The sequence below is a fragment of the Martes martes genome, assembly GCF_963455335.1.
Source record: "Martes martes genome assembly, chromosome: 6".
NCBI lineage: Eukaryota > Metazoa > Chordata > Mammalia > Carnivora > Mustelidae > Martes > Martes martes.
The window spans coordinates 63548215-63564581 of NC_137893.1; the positions used below are offsets into that span (position 1 = coordinate 63548215).

The 16367-nt window shown below is 42.0% G+C and overlaps 1 protein-coding gene across 1 annotated transcript; it reads left to right on the forward strand.

Moving 5' to 3' along the window:
* Positions 1 to 2885: 2885 nt before the first annotated feature.
* PERP (p53 apoptosis effector related to PMP22) lies at positions 2886 to 15883 on the forward strand. The gene is made up of 3 exons (XM_080805381.1): positions 2886 to 3287; positions 12713 to 12853; positions 14395 to 15883. The coding sequence occupies exons 1-3, from the start codon at positions 3074 to 3076 to the stop codon at positions 14619 to 14621; spliced, it is 582 nt and encodes a 193-aa protein (XP_080661507.1). The 5' UTR covers positions 2886 to 3073; the 3' UTR covers positions 14622 to 15883.
* Positions 15884 to 16367: the final 484 nt, after the last annotated feature.

Below are 16367 nucleotides of genomic sequence, written 5' to 3' on the forward strand. Positions count from 1 at the left end.
ATTTCTTTCTAATTCTGTGTTCATTGACATCAGGTGGTAGCTGGAAATCAGCCTTGAGAGAGTTTTACATGATAGAAATTGGCAAATGCTACAAATCAAGGATTTGGGGGGTCAGAAAGTTGGTAAACATTTACTGTCACACCACTGGGTAGACTAGACAGGAAGGACTAGGAGGGGAGAGAGTGGAAATAATTAGAAGTTCGCAGGAACAGAGGAAAAGAGAGATGGGACAAGAATTAGAGGTGAAACACAGGGTCAGCAATGAGAAGAAGACTTTCGACTACCTGATTTCCTGTCCTGCTGTGCTCATTCCACCTGCACGTGATTACTTTGGTTTACTAGTGAGAAGATGGCAGCTTGAATGGGACCATTTCATTAAGCTCAGGAGAGAACTGGTAGTGGGTTGGATGTTTACAAAGGTAGAGAAAAGGGAAGAAAGAAGGAAACTTATGGAGGAATATTTTCCAGATTTTTACAAATGGTTATTGTGGTAAATAGCACCGGCTCTGGTGACAAACGGCCCAGGGTGGTGTATGGGTTTGCCACTCAGGGACTGTGACTTTGAGCAAGTTACTGAACTTCGTGCCCCAGTCTTCTCATCTATATGAGGATGATAATAGTACATACCTCATTTGTGATGTTTATTGCTTTTAGAACCATAAAAAGCCAAAATTATAAAAATAAAAACCTTTTTTAAGATACACTTTACATCGTCAGGCGCCCTGCGATTCCTATATTATCCAGCAGGGGGAACTAATGAGCTGCATACGCTCCACTATACGCCGTCATTTCACTAGTCTGGCTAAGACGAATGATTGCATTGTCTGAGAAAACTTAACGATCGATACAGTTGCTCTTCTTGTAAAGAATTTGTTCCTTATAAACATGTAAATCTTAGTAAAGTGGGAAACTTACCTGAAAATCATCATCATCACGACGCCCTTTTATTGTAGCTGTGTGCTGGCACAATTCTTCATGCTTTACATATATTAGCATTTTAATACTCATTACAACACAACGGGTGAGCACTATCCATTTTAGAGATAAGGGAACTGAGGCACAAAGAAGCTAAGTGTCCTAATGTCACACAGCTGGTATGAGAAAGGATCTGAATCCGAGTCATCTGGTTCCACAGTCTGTGAGACATATATTAGGTACGTTCTAGTTAGAACCTGACCAGGCTGGATTTACTCTCTTCCGGAAATTCTGAAGAGCTACTTTCCTTGCTTTCACCTCAACACGAATGAGCTCTTTTCCTCATATCTACTGGAACAAGAAAAAGGATTTGTCCAAAATCCTTTAGAGATCTTAAGACCCATGAAACTCTGATTTTGGTCTGAAACCACTTTGCTCCTGACCAGTTCTCTATTTATTTGTAAGAATGTGATTCCCCCCCTCACAAATATCTTATGGACACAGCTAATTAAACAAATATTTACATTACTTTTGAAAACCCCGAGAGCATATTTTCTTTATACAATCTACACCGTATGCAGTTAACTCTAGGCGGAAGCCTTCCAGCCCCATTTATGCTATTATTCCAAAGTGAAAATATTTGCCTCTAAGGAAAATATGTGAACTTGGTTTATGTCAGACTAAGGCTGAAGAGATTTTTTTCATGTGGCTTCAAACACGAATTTTCTCAGCACGTTTCTTGTAACAGTTCTCAAAAATTGCCAGAGAACCATAAGACAAAATAGTATTCTTTTTCTATTGAGAATACCAAACTGAAATACAGAGAACTAAATTTTAAACATTGCTAAATATTCCCCCTTTCTCTTATATTAAATTGGTGGGAAAAGCAAGGGATTCAGAGGAGAGCTCTGAAGGTACGAGGTAAGATGTGACCTCCATTAAAAAAAAATGTGACCCTCATTGGATGCTTTTCATGATTTGCCCAAGGCGACCGTGGACCCTGGCGCTGAGAATTTGTTTCTCCTCAGTGCTACTCCCAGCTGCCATTCCAGCTCCTCCCCCAGCCCCACCCTTGAGTCAATGGTGGTGACAGGGCCAGGACACTGGAGGTGGGATATTAGGTGCTGGTTGCATGTTGGCATACGGTTTTTATTTGGAGAAGCCTCAAAATAGTAAACGAAAAGAGTAGATTAAGTGGGCTTAAATAGCGACAGACCTGTGATAGGGAGTGTGAACTGCTGCAGAGGGGACCTGAAGGTTTCCGGGAAGCCCGATGAAGCTCTTCCAACACCGAAGTGAGCATCTGTTAAACTCAGTGCATTCATGCATTAAATGTTAACTGAGCCCCCCACCCGCCCCCGCCAACATCCAGACACAGTGCTAGACACCAGGGATACACAGATAAATAAAACATGGCCTCTGCAGGCAAAGAGCTCCAGACCCAGCAGGTTAGGCGGGTACATAAGCAGATAAGAGTAGGAAGTGAGCTACGGTACAAGGTACAAAGGTGGAGGTGGAGCCCGGGAGGAAGTGGCCACCTCCGCCTAGGAAGGTCAGGGACGGGCTCCTGGATTGCGCGCACACGTTCAGACGCAGTGCAGCATTGACACACAGGTACAACGTGAATACCCATCTCAAACTGCCTGAAACTTAAATATGGGATTGTTTAAAGTCAGACCATTATCCGACAGCAGAGATTAAATGTTTAGCTGGTTTGCACGGATTAAAACGGGCACCCGGTGAGGCACTGTGAAAACCACATTTGGCGTGAGAGGCTCCAGGAAGCGGGAAACGAGGCAGTGGGGAGGCGAGGAGACGCGCGTGCTGCTGCAGCCGGGCCCCACGGATCCCATCCCTGGCCGGGCGGGGCGCCCCGCGGCTCCAGGCCGGGCGCGGGCGGGTTAGGCTCCCCCACGCCCCGTGTAACCCGAGCCCGGCCCCGCCTCTCCCCGCGCGCACCCGGGCCGGCCGGGCAGGTCGGGGCGGCGCGCCGTGAGTCACCGGAATCTAGGTGGGGCCCGGGCGCCCCGAGCGGCGTCCTCCCGGGAGCCGCCTCCCTGTGGCCTCTTCCCTTTTGTCGCGCTGCCCGCGCTCGCGGGCCAGTCTCCGCGGCGTCCGAGCCCCGCGCGCTCCTCTCCTCCGCGCCGCCACCGTCGAGATGCTGCGCTGCGGCCTGGCCTGCGAGCGCTGCAGGTGGATCCTGCCCCTGCTGCTGCTCAGCGCCATCGCCTTCGACATCATCGCGCTGGCCGGCCGCGGCTGGCTGCAGTCGAGTGACCACATCCAGACGTCCTCGCTGTGGTGGCGATGCTTCCATGAGGGCGGCGGCAGCGGGTCCTACGATGATGGCTGCCAGAGCCTCATGGAGTACGGTGAGTGCCGCCGCCTCCGGGAAGCCCTCCGGGCTGCGGCTGGGCCTTCGCCGCCTTCGGAAACCGCCCCAAGTTAAAGGACTGAACTGGGGCAGCGGTAGTGAGTGATTGCAGTGGGGTGAGGAGGAGTGTGTTTAGAGTTTAGGTTCAGGCATCCGACCTGAACAGAAGAAAGCAGTAGCAGCTTTGAGTGGCCAAAACCAGACCCAACACTGAAATGAAAACGGCCCTAGTTTAAACTGTGTTTCAGGTAGGCTTTGTCGGTTACGTGCAAGAGGAGATTTTCAGCCGTCGAAAAGGTTTAAGCGAGGAAATACAATGAACAAACTGTATTTTCTTGAAGACCTACTGAAATCTCTTACCATTACACCTCCTCCTCTGATTCCTCATGAGATTAAAATAAAATATTAAAATATGTGCCTTCCTCAAGGTCGGTGTATCGTTTAGCCGGAACTAAGTGAAAGCAACAAAAAGGCCCTTTCCGTCCAAGTGTTAGCAGTCATGATTTCAAGAGGGACCGCAGTATTTTTAAGCAGCAGGCTAGTTCTTGTTAGCTTTAGGGGGTGTCTTTTTGACTTAAGTCCGCCATTGTTGTTTAGAAAAACTTACTTATTTTAATCTGATTTGAAATCGACGCAGCAAACACATCTTCCACACCAGCAAAAGGAAGCGGAGTTGACAAATTTAATATAGTGCAGATCGAGTATTTTATTTTTCCAGCATGGGGGCAGCCTGGGTGTTCTACGTAATAGGCAGGACTGGAGAGGAGCACAGTCCTGTCTGCTGCCACTCCCTTCTTAGGATAGTGGGGAAGAACAGCCGGGATCTATTGTGATTAGCAGTGCTTGCCTGGGGTGCTGGAGAGGAGGGTTTAAGTATGAGCATAATCCAAACGTAAAGTTAAATGCTACTGAATGGGGCCTTAGCAACTGAATTTAATAGTTTCAAACTCAGAAAGAAGGCCACCCTGCCATTTCTCATTCCCTGCCTAGGACCATTAATTTGATTCTTTCGTCTGAAGTGGCCCACGGCTTCCAAGCACAGTGTTTATTTGTGGTTCTGGGGGCCCCTATCCAGAGCTTGGTGCTGTATCTTATCTACTGGGGACTGTTTGGAAATTCCCACTATGAGCTTTCCCGTAAAGGGAGGCATGGTCCTCATTAGCAGCTAATAAAATGTAAAGACTGCATGGAATTTCTCCTTTCCTTAAAGTCTGTGTTTTTCCTCTCTTAAAACAAATAGAGCGCCTGCCAGTGTTTCTACTATCTCAGATCTTTTAGGTTTTAAAAGGGAATTAATATCTTTGAAGTAATGTATCTGTATCTTTTAGTTAAAAAGCATTGGAACTCAGTTTCTTGTAGGGGAACTTAACAGGACTGCTTAAACAGGTGTGTTTTTAAACAGACTTGATAATCATACTTCAGAACAAAGACTAGTACAGACCCAGAGAGCACTCTGCAATCCCCCGCATGTGAAGTCAACTTAGCGCACCACAGGAAGAGAGGAGCTGGTAGAACCACCAGCAGCAGCGCTATTGCTGGGACATGATCTGGCCTGCAAGGCTCTGGCTGTGACTCCAGCCCTCTTGGGAAACTCACTACAATGCAGTTTTTATTTTTCTTGACTTGCAGGATGAGCTCACCTTTGTAGGGTGTGGTGTCTTGAGCCTCAGAATGATATAGTGCTTTGTATATGGAAGGGAATAAACAGGTTTTGTTGGTTTAATTTTTTAATTAGAAGTCTAAGGCATTAACTCTTTTAATTGTAAAGGCAACACTGATCCAGTGTATAAAATATGTTTCAAATTGATGTAGAAATTGTCTTTGGTAAAGTTCAGTTTTCCAAGTTAAAAAAATCTATTGCTACCTTTATGATGCAGCAGGACTGATATTCGTTAAGTGGGTGGTGGCTTTAACATCCCAATTAAGTTACTCCTATGACCTTTGCAAAGATAAGTATGTGTCAATAACATGTTAGACGAAGCTTTTGTGCAAGACCTAGAATCAAATCATGAATCCAGGATCCACTGTCATTATTTGTCCGTGGGAAGAAGGATATAGATGTGAACTCCCCAAAGAGAGGTCCATCTCAGGTTCCTGTGGTCAGAGATGAGTTGAGTGTTTATTATACTTACACTTCATTTTCTGCCATTGACTATTAGCTAGTTTTGCTTCACAAATATTGAAATTGTGGATTCCTACACTGTAGGGCGATTTTCTAGGCATCTCTAACTTTGGAGATTTTCAGATAACCAGTAAGGCTTTTTGGAAAACAATATGTTTACAGGAGATTTCTCTAAAATGTAGTAAGCAGTTTATACACACTCCCACATATGTATAAACACAACAAGGAGTAAGGTGGATGGCTCTAATTAAAATGATATCTTAGGGGTGCCTGGGTGGCTCCGTTGTTAAGCATCTGCCTTCAGCTCAGGTCCTGATCGCAGGGTCCTGGGATTGAGCCCCTCATTGGGCTCCTTGCTCTGCGGGATGCCTGCTTCTCCCTCTCCCAGTCCCCCTGCTTGTGTTCACTCTCTCACTGTGTCTCTCTCTGTCAAATAAATAAATAAAATCTTAAACATAAAATCAAATAATATCTTAATATAGATGATCGAATGTGTGTATCGACTCTTAACTTCTTGATGTGTATGAAAGTGCAAATGTTGTGATTTACATTGAGTAAATACTATTAAGAAAGTATATCTTTTTATTACAAAGTGCTTGACCATCTCTTTCTATTAATTAATATTCATAACATTAGTATGTTCATTTTGATATTAAAAGCACAGATTATTCCTGGCAAGTCTTGGCAATAATAGTAATAATAGAGACGTTTTTGTAAAGGGAAATAGTTTCTTAGAACTATGTAAAATGCAGAACATGATACTACCCATTAGAACTATGTAAAATGCAGAATATTATATTCCCCACAGTTATCGGCGGTTTTTTAAAAGAATTTCAGATTGCTACATCACCTCATTTTCCCTCATAAATGAACTAAATTATCCCCTGAATATTTGCTTTTACATGATATTAACAACTACAGAAATACCCAGTTTCACAAATACCCATTTAACTTTTAAACAAAATCATGAGCATGTAGAGCATGGAGAGAATCTCACATTTATATTTGTCCAAACAGGAAGAGAGCATTGCAATGATTGGTCTGATTTCACCCGTACATAAAATGCAAACTTGGATTTGCATGCATGTTCATACATCCTGTTTTTGTTCTGCCAGCACCCTTTCTTCTCCAGTTTTAAGAAAAAAATACATCAGGAGGTTATTTTAAATATCAGTGATACAGATTTCAAATCCCAAGCAGGCACCTACTTGTCAGGGTGGAGACTGAGGGTGATGAGTCTATGCGCCAGGAATGGCAGTGGGGACCCAGGGCAGCTCAGTTAGAGTGCCTGCCTCACAAGTACAGAGCTTCCTTTTTACCAGACGCCTTTGAATACCGCACAGTTTCATTGAATGTGCTGTTTTCTGCTTTTTGTTCATTTGTTTTTTGGTTTGTTTTGCTTTTACATGAAATCAGTCTTAGGTAAGTCCAGGAATCAGAGTATTATAGGACATATTTTTAGATCATTTAGCCCTATGGTTCTTAAATGTACAGGAGATGAGAAAGATAAGCACAAAGGGAACAGGTTTATATCGTGCTAAATTCAACTTAAAGGACTTCATGTTGAGATTAGGCTCATGAGACCCTTTGACGGGGAGGCAGGGTGAGGTATAGGAATGTTACGGTTTTATGAAATTAGGCATTTGTGGGATAGATTATTCGCTGTGGGTGGATGTTCAGGGTTTTTAAACAGAAAAATAAAAAATTGGCTACCCAATTGATTTTCATAATTAAAAAATACAAATTTATATTGATTTATAAGATCCAGACATGTGGGAACCAATGACTGGCCCACTGTCTGCATTTAGCAGGAACTGCCCGGGAACCTCACTCCCTTTTAAGTGGCCTAACTTGTTTTCTCCCTGCTAGCGGACACAGACTCCCAGGCTATAATAGAAGGACATAAGAGCGCACCTGTTCAAGCTTTCACCAAAGTCTGTGCTCATCAACACCACCCAGGACAAGCTAAGCCTCTTCCCTTTGTTCCACAACTTAATTCAGTTCTCTGGACGCTGCTATCGTCTGAAAGTACTTGTCTTGTACTGATGGAGCTCAAGTATGCTTCCACGTAAATGCTACTTCCCAGCCTTTTTCATCTGACCCACTTTCAAGTCTGTGAGGATAGCTCCCCGATTCCCTGCTAGTTATCTTGTCTATGTTCAGGGTACAGATCCCCGTGTTCACATCTTCCTGGGTAGGATGATTTCCCCACTGAGACTTTAAAAGAAGACCGTAAAGAGAGAACGTATCACAGTTGTATAAAAACCCAGTGGTAAGTAGTTACCATCAGGCTCAGTTTCCGGAGAAAATGTGGAGCATGTAAAGACTCTCACACCAGCTGGATGCCATCCCCTGGGACCTTGACCTTGCTTTACTGCCTTCTAAAGCTTCTGCAAAATCGCTTCTTTGATGTAGATTTTTTTGGAGGCCTGTGACGAGTTGTCCTCTCGATTTTTGCAAATCAACATGTCCAGACGAGGGGGCATCAGCATCACCCGGAAGGTTGTTATTTCACAAGATAGCCACGCGATTTGTAAACGATTTCCAGTTTCAGAGGCCCCAGCCTGTGTTCCTGCCCATTACCTCCTCATCGGACACGCCCCAGTCTTTTTGAATATACACTCCACCCACGGGTTATCTTTTTTTTTTTTTTCAGATTTTATTTATTTATTTGACAGACGGAGATCACAAGCAGACAGAGAGGCAGGCAGAGAGGCATGCAGAGAGAGACGGAGAAGCAGGCTCCCTGCTGAGCTCGATCCCAGGACCCTGGGATCATGACCTGAGCTGAAGGCAGAGGCTTTAACCCACTGAGCCACCCAGGCACCCCCACCCATGGGTTATCTTTAACTTTTTAATTTTTTCACCCATGATTTTATCCAGTTTTCAGTTCTATGACCTAAAGAGTCTGACATAAAGAACCCTATACAACCAGTATGAGATCTGACCCGTTCTCAGATTTACTAGGTAGGGCCTTTGTACTATTAATAGCTGAATCTGTCGTTCTGGAAAGGAACCCTACTCAAATTGGGTGGCAGGTTGGTGTTTGCAGGATGCTGAGTAAGGGGCTAGGCCAGACTGTTCTGGTCAGGGTATGGTGGCCATGTATAAAGTTAAAAAAAAGAATGCAGCAAATCCATTAAAAGAAAAACTAACTTTGGAGGAACGGTTAGTGACAGTCTGCAAAATGTTGCTCACAATACTAAAAATATTAATAGTGCTCTCGTCTTACAGTTTTTTTTTTTGTTGTTGGTCCCCCTACACCGCCATAAGCTTCAGTTTGGTTAATGGTTTCTAGCTTGGCATTCAAGGTATTTATTTATTTCTACTGTCTACCTATTTATTTATTTGGTTCCTTTCTTATCAGTTGACCTCACTCGTCTTTTCCTAGCTGTATTTGACTTGTAACATCGTGTTTTCACATGTCATCACTGGAAAAAAGTACAGCATTTTTCTCATACAAAAAGCTTAAAAGCATTTCCTAGGAAAAAATCAGAATTTCTTCAGTGACTGTTAGTGTTGATTTAAGGTTTAATCTTTGCAAGTGATGGCAAAATTAAGTAAGCTGTTCTTCATCCAAATGGATCTTTAATGAATCTTATTTACAAGTGGCTTTATAAGGCCGCTGGTTTCTTTGATAATAGGAACTTCTCCAGATGGCACTTAGAAAAAAAAATTAGGACATAACAGATCATATATAACACCAAATTCATCTTCCCTTAAGGGGACAGAACAAACAGAAACCATTCCTGCACAGAAACACGGCATCTGGTTACCTGGAGTCCTACATGATTTGTGGCTTCTGTTCAGAGAGTGCTAATTGAGAACAAGAATCTTCCCCGCCCTCTATCACAAACCACAATTAGGAAAGGCAATACAATTTGCATATAAAATAATAATGGTGGACAAACTTGTCTTCACAATGAAGAAGGACATTCTGCCTTTGAAGAGCCAAAGACCATCTGTCTGTTCAGTCATGGACAAGTTTTTAAAAAAATTGATGTTTTTCTATTGGGGTTGGTAGATAACGGTATAATTTAGATCATGGTATAATATAAAAATATAAATAGTTAGTTCCCCAAAGGGTTGGGTAAATTTGCAGGTATTAAGCTCATTCTGGGTAATTAGGTGAGACCAAAGGTACTTGGGGGTACAGACTCATCTCAGCTTTTCAAAATGTATGTCATGGAGATTTGCCATGTCTACGTGGCTGTTGGTCCCCTTCTCGGGCAGAATATTGGGCTGGGCTGACCCTGCTCAGACCTGGGAGGGTCCACCTCATCATTTTACAGCAACATAGTCATTGATATGAGAAGGCAGGTTGTCTTACTCGGTATTCATCAGCCAGATCTTCAAAACCGTGCCAAGATCCGGGTCTTCAGTGATAGTTAAGTGATTCATTCTGGGTGTTCCCATGCTGTAGGAGCAGGTTACATGCCTTCTACTTCCAGAGAAGCCTTTCTCAAGACAAGAAGCCACTTTATTTGCCATTTTGATTTTCTTTAGACTCAGCATGTTAAGTAAACAAGCCACGACTGAATTATTTCACACAGCATAGGCCAGGTGCTTACCATGGGCTGTGTTTCTGTTTGTTGCTCACCTGTTGGCTTCAGGTGAGGTGAACTGGTTTGCTGGTTTCTTCATTTCTTTCAAGTACTTCAAACTACTGTAAATTACACCTCAGCTATCACGTTGGAGTAGTAAAAGCAATAGTCTGTATTCATCTTCCCCAAATAAATAGGAGAATTATTGATGTTACTCTTCGAAGCTACATCATGCACGACTTGTTTAGCTATACTTACAAAACCTTAATCTGTGACTGTCAAAGTTTGGTTATCAAAATATGTTCCTTGTTAGGAAGTTTTATTGTTGTTATTGAAAATTCACATTCTGCTATGTAGTTTTTCCCAATGTTTGCATTCCTCTGCATGCTTATGAAGATGTCACCTTTTATTGTGGTTTGTAACCTGTGAACTCAAAAGGAAAAACCAGTATCTACTTCTTTGAATTTAATAGTTGGATTTAATTGAGTGTAATGATTGGTGGTAGCCATAAAAAAAATCTGTAGAATGTGGCTATAATTGACCATGGGTTACATCCTGAAAATTATATGCTCTTGCTTTTGCCAGGGCTGCATCTCTTTTTATAAGGAGAATAATCATCTCTCTCAGTTCTTCTCACACTTTAGCATGGATGTAAGAAATGTCAGTAAGGTGCAGATTCCTGGGTACTACCTCTTCAGTTCTGATTCAGTGGGTCAGGAGTAAAACCTGGGTGGATGTGCAGATGACTCTCTTTCTCGAGTACAATACAGAGGAGTAGGTCAAGAGCGCATGTTCGTCCATCAATGAATGAATGACTGGATAAATAAAATGTGGGAGATCTGTACTACAGAATATTTTTTGGCCACAAAGAAGGGTGGAGTACTGGTACCTGCAAATATGGATGAGCCTTGAGGCCACTATGCTAGGTGAAAGGAGACAGTCACAAAAGGCCAATGCAGTATGCATCCCATTTATAGAAAATGTCCAGAATAGGCAAACTGATAGAGACAGAAACTAGATTAATCGTTGCTGGAAGCTGGAGGAAGGGGAGAATTGTGAATGACCTCTAATGGATATGGGGCTTCTTTTGGGGATGATGAAAATTTTGGAATTATAAGTGGTGATGGTTGCACCACCCTGTGGATATAGGAGAGACCCCTGAATTGTATACTTTGAAAGAGTGAATTTTATGGGATATAAATTACATATCTGAAAAGAGTCATGTTTTGGATTTAGCCAGGTTGGAAATCAAACTCTGCCTGAACCACTCACAGTGGCAATTGCTATGTGGCAATGGGCAGGTCATTTGAACTTTCAAAGTCTTAGTATATCCTCATTTCTAAAGAAATGATGATAAACATTTTTTTTTTTTTTAAGTAATCTCTACACCCAACGTGGGGCTTGAACTTACAACCCTGAGATCAAAAGTCCCATGCTCCACCAGCTGAGCCAGCCAGGTGCCCCAGTAAAGAAATGATGGTAGTATGATCCTTTAAAGTGTATTGTGGGGGTGGCTGGGTGACTCAGTTGGTTAAGCGTCCGACCCTTGATTTAGGCTCAGGTCATGATCTCAGGGTCGTGAGAGGGAGCCCCACATCAGGCTCTGCAGTCAGTGTGGAACCTGCTTAAGATTTTCTTTCCCCATCATCTGCTCCTCCTCAGCCTCCCTCTCTAAGAAAAAAAAAAAAAAAAAAAAAAGGACGTTAAAAGTTATTGTGAAGATTTAGTGAACTAATGCATGTCCAGTTCTTAGCACAGTGCCTGGCCAGGGCAATTACATCATCAATGTCAGTTAAGCCCTCTAGAAAGCAGGTTGTGTTGGAAGAGATTTTTGAAATCAGTGCAGGTTGCACAATGGGAATTACTGACTGGAATTGTTAGCCTGGGTATCATGGCTCTCCTATTTCCGCGAGCTGAAGGTAGAACAATACAGGACTGGAGGTGCCCACGCAGATTTTCAAAACCAGAACTCAATTTTCACTTCATCCTGATTGTTTTTAAGAGTCCTATCCATTATTAAGACCTCTTGCGCTATAAATTCTGAATACTTCAGAAATTAAACTTTAGACAAACGATGGGATATGTTTATACCTAAACTTGTTATAAAAATCGAAGCTTCTTTATAATTAAATCACTTTAGTGCACCTCTCTGCCTAGTCATAAGTACGCTTTTCAATGGTTATTTTGGCACAGAACCAAACATTAATACAAAACAAAGATCTATTTAAAGGTATTTGAACCATTTCCTAAAGAGATTATAACTTAATTGTTCAATACCAAAAGTGTTGTTTATTATATGTTGTGTTAGAACTTGCATGAACCTTTTATTTATTTTTTATTTATTTGTTTTTAAATATTTTATTTATTTACTTGAGAGAGCGCAAGAGAGTGAGAGTGAGAGAGAGCATTAGTGTAGGGAGGGGAAGAAGGAGAGAGCCTTTTAAATATACCTGTTTATATGGCCTCTTTATTACATGAGAAAGAGTTGAATGAATTCTAACTTTCATTTCAGAGCTAGCAACATTTGCCCCAAGTCTGAGGGGAGAAGGTATTACTACAAGCAATATATTAGTGCCCTCCACGAATTGCCTATTCTTCCCTTGAGATATGGAGATGCTTAATTCCCGTCAAAAACACTGTCTTTCTACCAAATATAAGTAGTAGAAAATAAAAAAAAAAACAAAACTTCTATTGATACTTTGATAGGTGATTTTAAAATTTGGCCTGTGTGTCTTATTCATTTCTTTTCTCTTACAGCGTGGGGAAGGGCAGCAGCCGCCATGCTCTTCTGTGGCTTTATCATCCTGGTGATCTGTTTCATCCTATCCTTCTTTGCCCTCTGCGGACCCCAGATGCTCGTCTTTCTCAGAGTGATTGGAGGCCTGCTGGCCCTGGCTGGTAAGACAGGTTCTTCATTCTTACCTTCAGTAGGCATCACTGTAGTACTGTCCAACCCACAATCCTTGACAATTACACTTCCGGGTCTGTTGTTAGCAGATGTGTCACCACGTGCAGAAGTAACGGAGACATGGGCTTTTAGGTCTAGGTCCCTTTCCTCCTGTGTCTCAGGCAGTACCCCATGTTTCCCGTCCATGCTGCATGACCCCACGTCCATGTCCAGTGACACCCCTGCTTTGAGGGACCAGAGCTGACACAGGGCTGACTCACTGCACTTTTTCCATTGTGGCCCCAGGGCTGTCCTCCTGTGAGCCCCATGCTGAGCCCATTTTGCTTATAGAAGGAATGTTACAATCTTATGATGTGGCGGGTCATAGAAAGTTTTTCTGCAATGGGACAGGATACCCTAGGAGGGGCCAGGTCCGGAACTTGTATCATAGAGCTGATTCTGCAGCATGGGAGATTTAGTGATGCAGGTGGGTGTGGTTAGAGTGAACATTTATTAATGGAATACCAGAACTAGGGATCTCAGAGCACAGCCGGTTGGCGCCGCTTGGTGTAGACTTAGTGTCTTAATGTTACAGAGCGAAAATGTGTTCCTACCCTATGACGTGGCAACAGACATGGGAAATACGATGTGAAAAGAATACAGAGCACAACATAGCATGTGTGTGCTCATTATAGCTCCATGGAGTTATGCATGTTTATGAAAAAAGAAAACAAAAGTCAACTAAATCAAGTTCTTATTTCTTTAAGTTGCTTAAAATGTTAATATGATTAATAGTAATTGTAATAGGGTGACTCTAATGCCAAAGAGGGTAGAAGTCTTCTTGACCTGTGTGTTCTTTTTTAGATCCTCCTTACACTCCCCCAAGAGAAACACTCCTGTGTTTCTCTTCCCCCAGCCTGGAATGCTGTTCCCTCTGACCTCCATCTCTCCCTTTCTATTTACTCCTCAGATTCTCGCCTCCTCTGCAGGCTTTCCTGATGTTTCTCTGTTGATCATTCACATCATTGGCTTGTGGAGTCATTTAGCTACTCATTTATTAAATGAATATTCCAATCGTGTGCTGTTAAATATCAATATTGTTAAATATATGTGTGTGTGTGCACACACACATGTGTAGGTGTATATGTTATTTTTGCTAGCCCTGAAAATATTTACTGTGTTTGGCACAGGAAATACCAAGATGAAAACCTACCACCCTGCTTTCAACGGTACACCATAGTTTTGCACTTTTTACTTTAGTAAACACAAGCTTACACAGGTACTAAAGAGGGGTTCTCTAATTGCCTTTCGTCTGTGTTTCATACAATCAATTCTGCTCAGTGCCAGGTCTCTCTGACACACAAGAGGCAATAATGTGTTTTGGCTCATGATGAATAGATCCCCCCTACTCCAAGTCCCTTTCATTGACAGGAAGTGGATTTAACATTTATTTAAAGACAAAAACCAGTTGTGGAAAAGGGAGTTGACGTGTTGTTCCCATGCATTCATTCGTGCATTTGTATTCACTTGGGGATGTTTTTCTTCCCTTTAGCTGTATTCCAGATCATCTCCCTGGTAATTTACCCTGTGAAGTACACCCAGACCTTCGATCTTCATGCCAACGTTGCTGTCACTTACATCTATAACTGGGCCTATGGTTTTGGGTGGGCAGCCACGATTATCCTAATCGGCTGTGCCTTCTTCTTCTGTTGTCTTCCCAACTACGAAGATGACCTTCTGGGTAATGCCAAGCCCAGGTACTTCTACACATCTGCCTAAGGTGGGGAGTGAGCAGAAGATCACTGCTGCCAAGATGGATCCCAGAGCAAGAAACTGCCTTCTCCAGCATCCTTTGAACCCATTTTGTGGGCAGTGTTCATCTCATTAAACTAGTCAATGCTAAAATAATTTGGGAGAAAATATTTCTTAAATGGTGTTACAGTTTCATATTCATCTTTTATATATGTTTTGTAAACAAAGCTTACTTCTTTAAACTAATGACTTATAATATGCCAATATCCCCTTATATCTATAAATACCATTTATACGACATTTGTAAAAGAATATGAATATGAAACGTAATCACTGTATAAGGCAAAAATGAGAAGGCTTCAAAGATTGGACTGACCTGATCAAGTTTCTGCTTTTCCCAGATGGAATGGACTGGGTCCATTAAGAGCCAACGAGAAAAGAGAGATAATAGTAAAAATTGTCAGTGACCAAATATCCTAAAAGAAATGCAAAAAATAAATATTTTCCAAGCCTTCATCTATTTAAAGAAGCAAAATAGCTTCCTAAATGCATATTGTTTGTGAGAATTTCTAACTAATATCCTGATCTTTTTTGTGAAGCTTTCTGTTACCATGATATGGCAACTAGGAAAGTATTCTTTCATAGCCAAAGCTTGCAGCATTATTAAGGCTTCCTTATGTAGTGAAAGGTTAAGATGAATTTTTTTCTTTTAAAATGGTTTATAGGGTTGGGGTGTGGGAAAATGCTATATTAATAAATCTGTACTCATTTGTGTCTATATGTTCAGGAACACAGTAGATGGATTCAAAGATGGGCTGGGTCTAATTCATCATGACTGATAGGCATGAACCGGTGATTTAGTAAAGCTTTCGGAGCTCCATTCCTCTCACAAAGTGTCATTAAAACAGCTGAAGGAGAGGAAGTGGCTTGAATTGTTCATCTCAGGTTTGGTTGGGCTCTAATCGTATAGACACAGCTTCTGGTAGATTGCAGTTGTAAACAACACCTTCAATGTAGTTATAAACCTGGTCTTCCTTGGAAAAAGAGATACAAAATACCTGATATAAGACATACAGAATTCAGGGATGTGAGATTTCTCTGAATGGCAAATAGAGGATATGTCGCATTGACTATGTTTTGTTTTTTTTTTTTTTTACCATTTGTATTTACATAGTGAAAACCAATTCATTTTGTATATCAAATTATTGTTTTGTAAGTTGCAGGATAAACAATTGCAGTTTTCGTTAAGAATTTTTCCCAATAAACCAGGTGTTCTAATCTTGTTCCTAGTTTGTAGTTTTGGTCTTGCTTTTTTTCCATTTTCAACTCTGGGGAAGGGAATTTTTAAAAAATCTTTGAATGGGGCAAAATAATAAGAACATTGGATAAAATGAAAAGTAGCTTTTTCTTAGCTTGAAGGATCTTGCTTATTTTAGGTTAATGTCCGAAGGGACTTTCATGGATTCAGGGAGTCTGCTCCCTGGACTTCTTCCTCAATGACCAATACCCAACACATAGACCCCATACAGCCTCTATCCAGTGCTACCACCAGAGGGAAATGGCCTAAGAGACTTCTCATAGGTCCAGATGCCAGGGAATGTTTGTGTGGTTTAGCAAAGGTTCATTCTTCTCTCATCTTTCTGCTTGAAATGGGATCTTCTTCGACTCAGGGGGTGAGACAGCAAGCAGTTTCTTCTATTCCCTTTGTCCACATTCCTGTCTGATCATGGTTTTCCAGTATGGGTTGTAGGTTAATTCCCCTCTGGTGGGTGG

Coding starts and splice junctions, on each gene's coding strand:
- PERP (XM_080805381.1), top strand. CDS start 3,074: ATGCTGCGCTGCGGCCTGGCCTGCGAGCGCTGCAGGTGGATCCTGCCC. Junction 3,288..12,712: donor CCAGAGCCTCATGGAGTACG/GTGAGTGCCGCC, acceptor TTTCTCTTACAG/CGTGGGGAAGGGCAGCAGCC. Junction 12,854..14,394: donor AGGCCTGCTGGCCCTGGCTG/GTAAGACAGGTT, acceptor TCTTCCCTTTAG/CTGTATTCCAGATCATCTCC.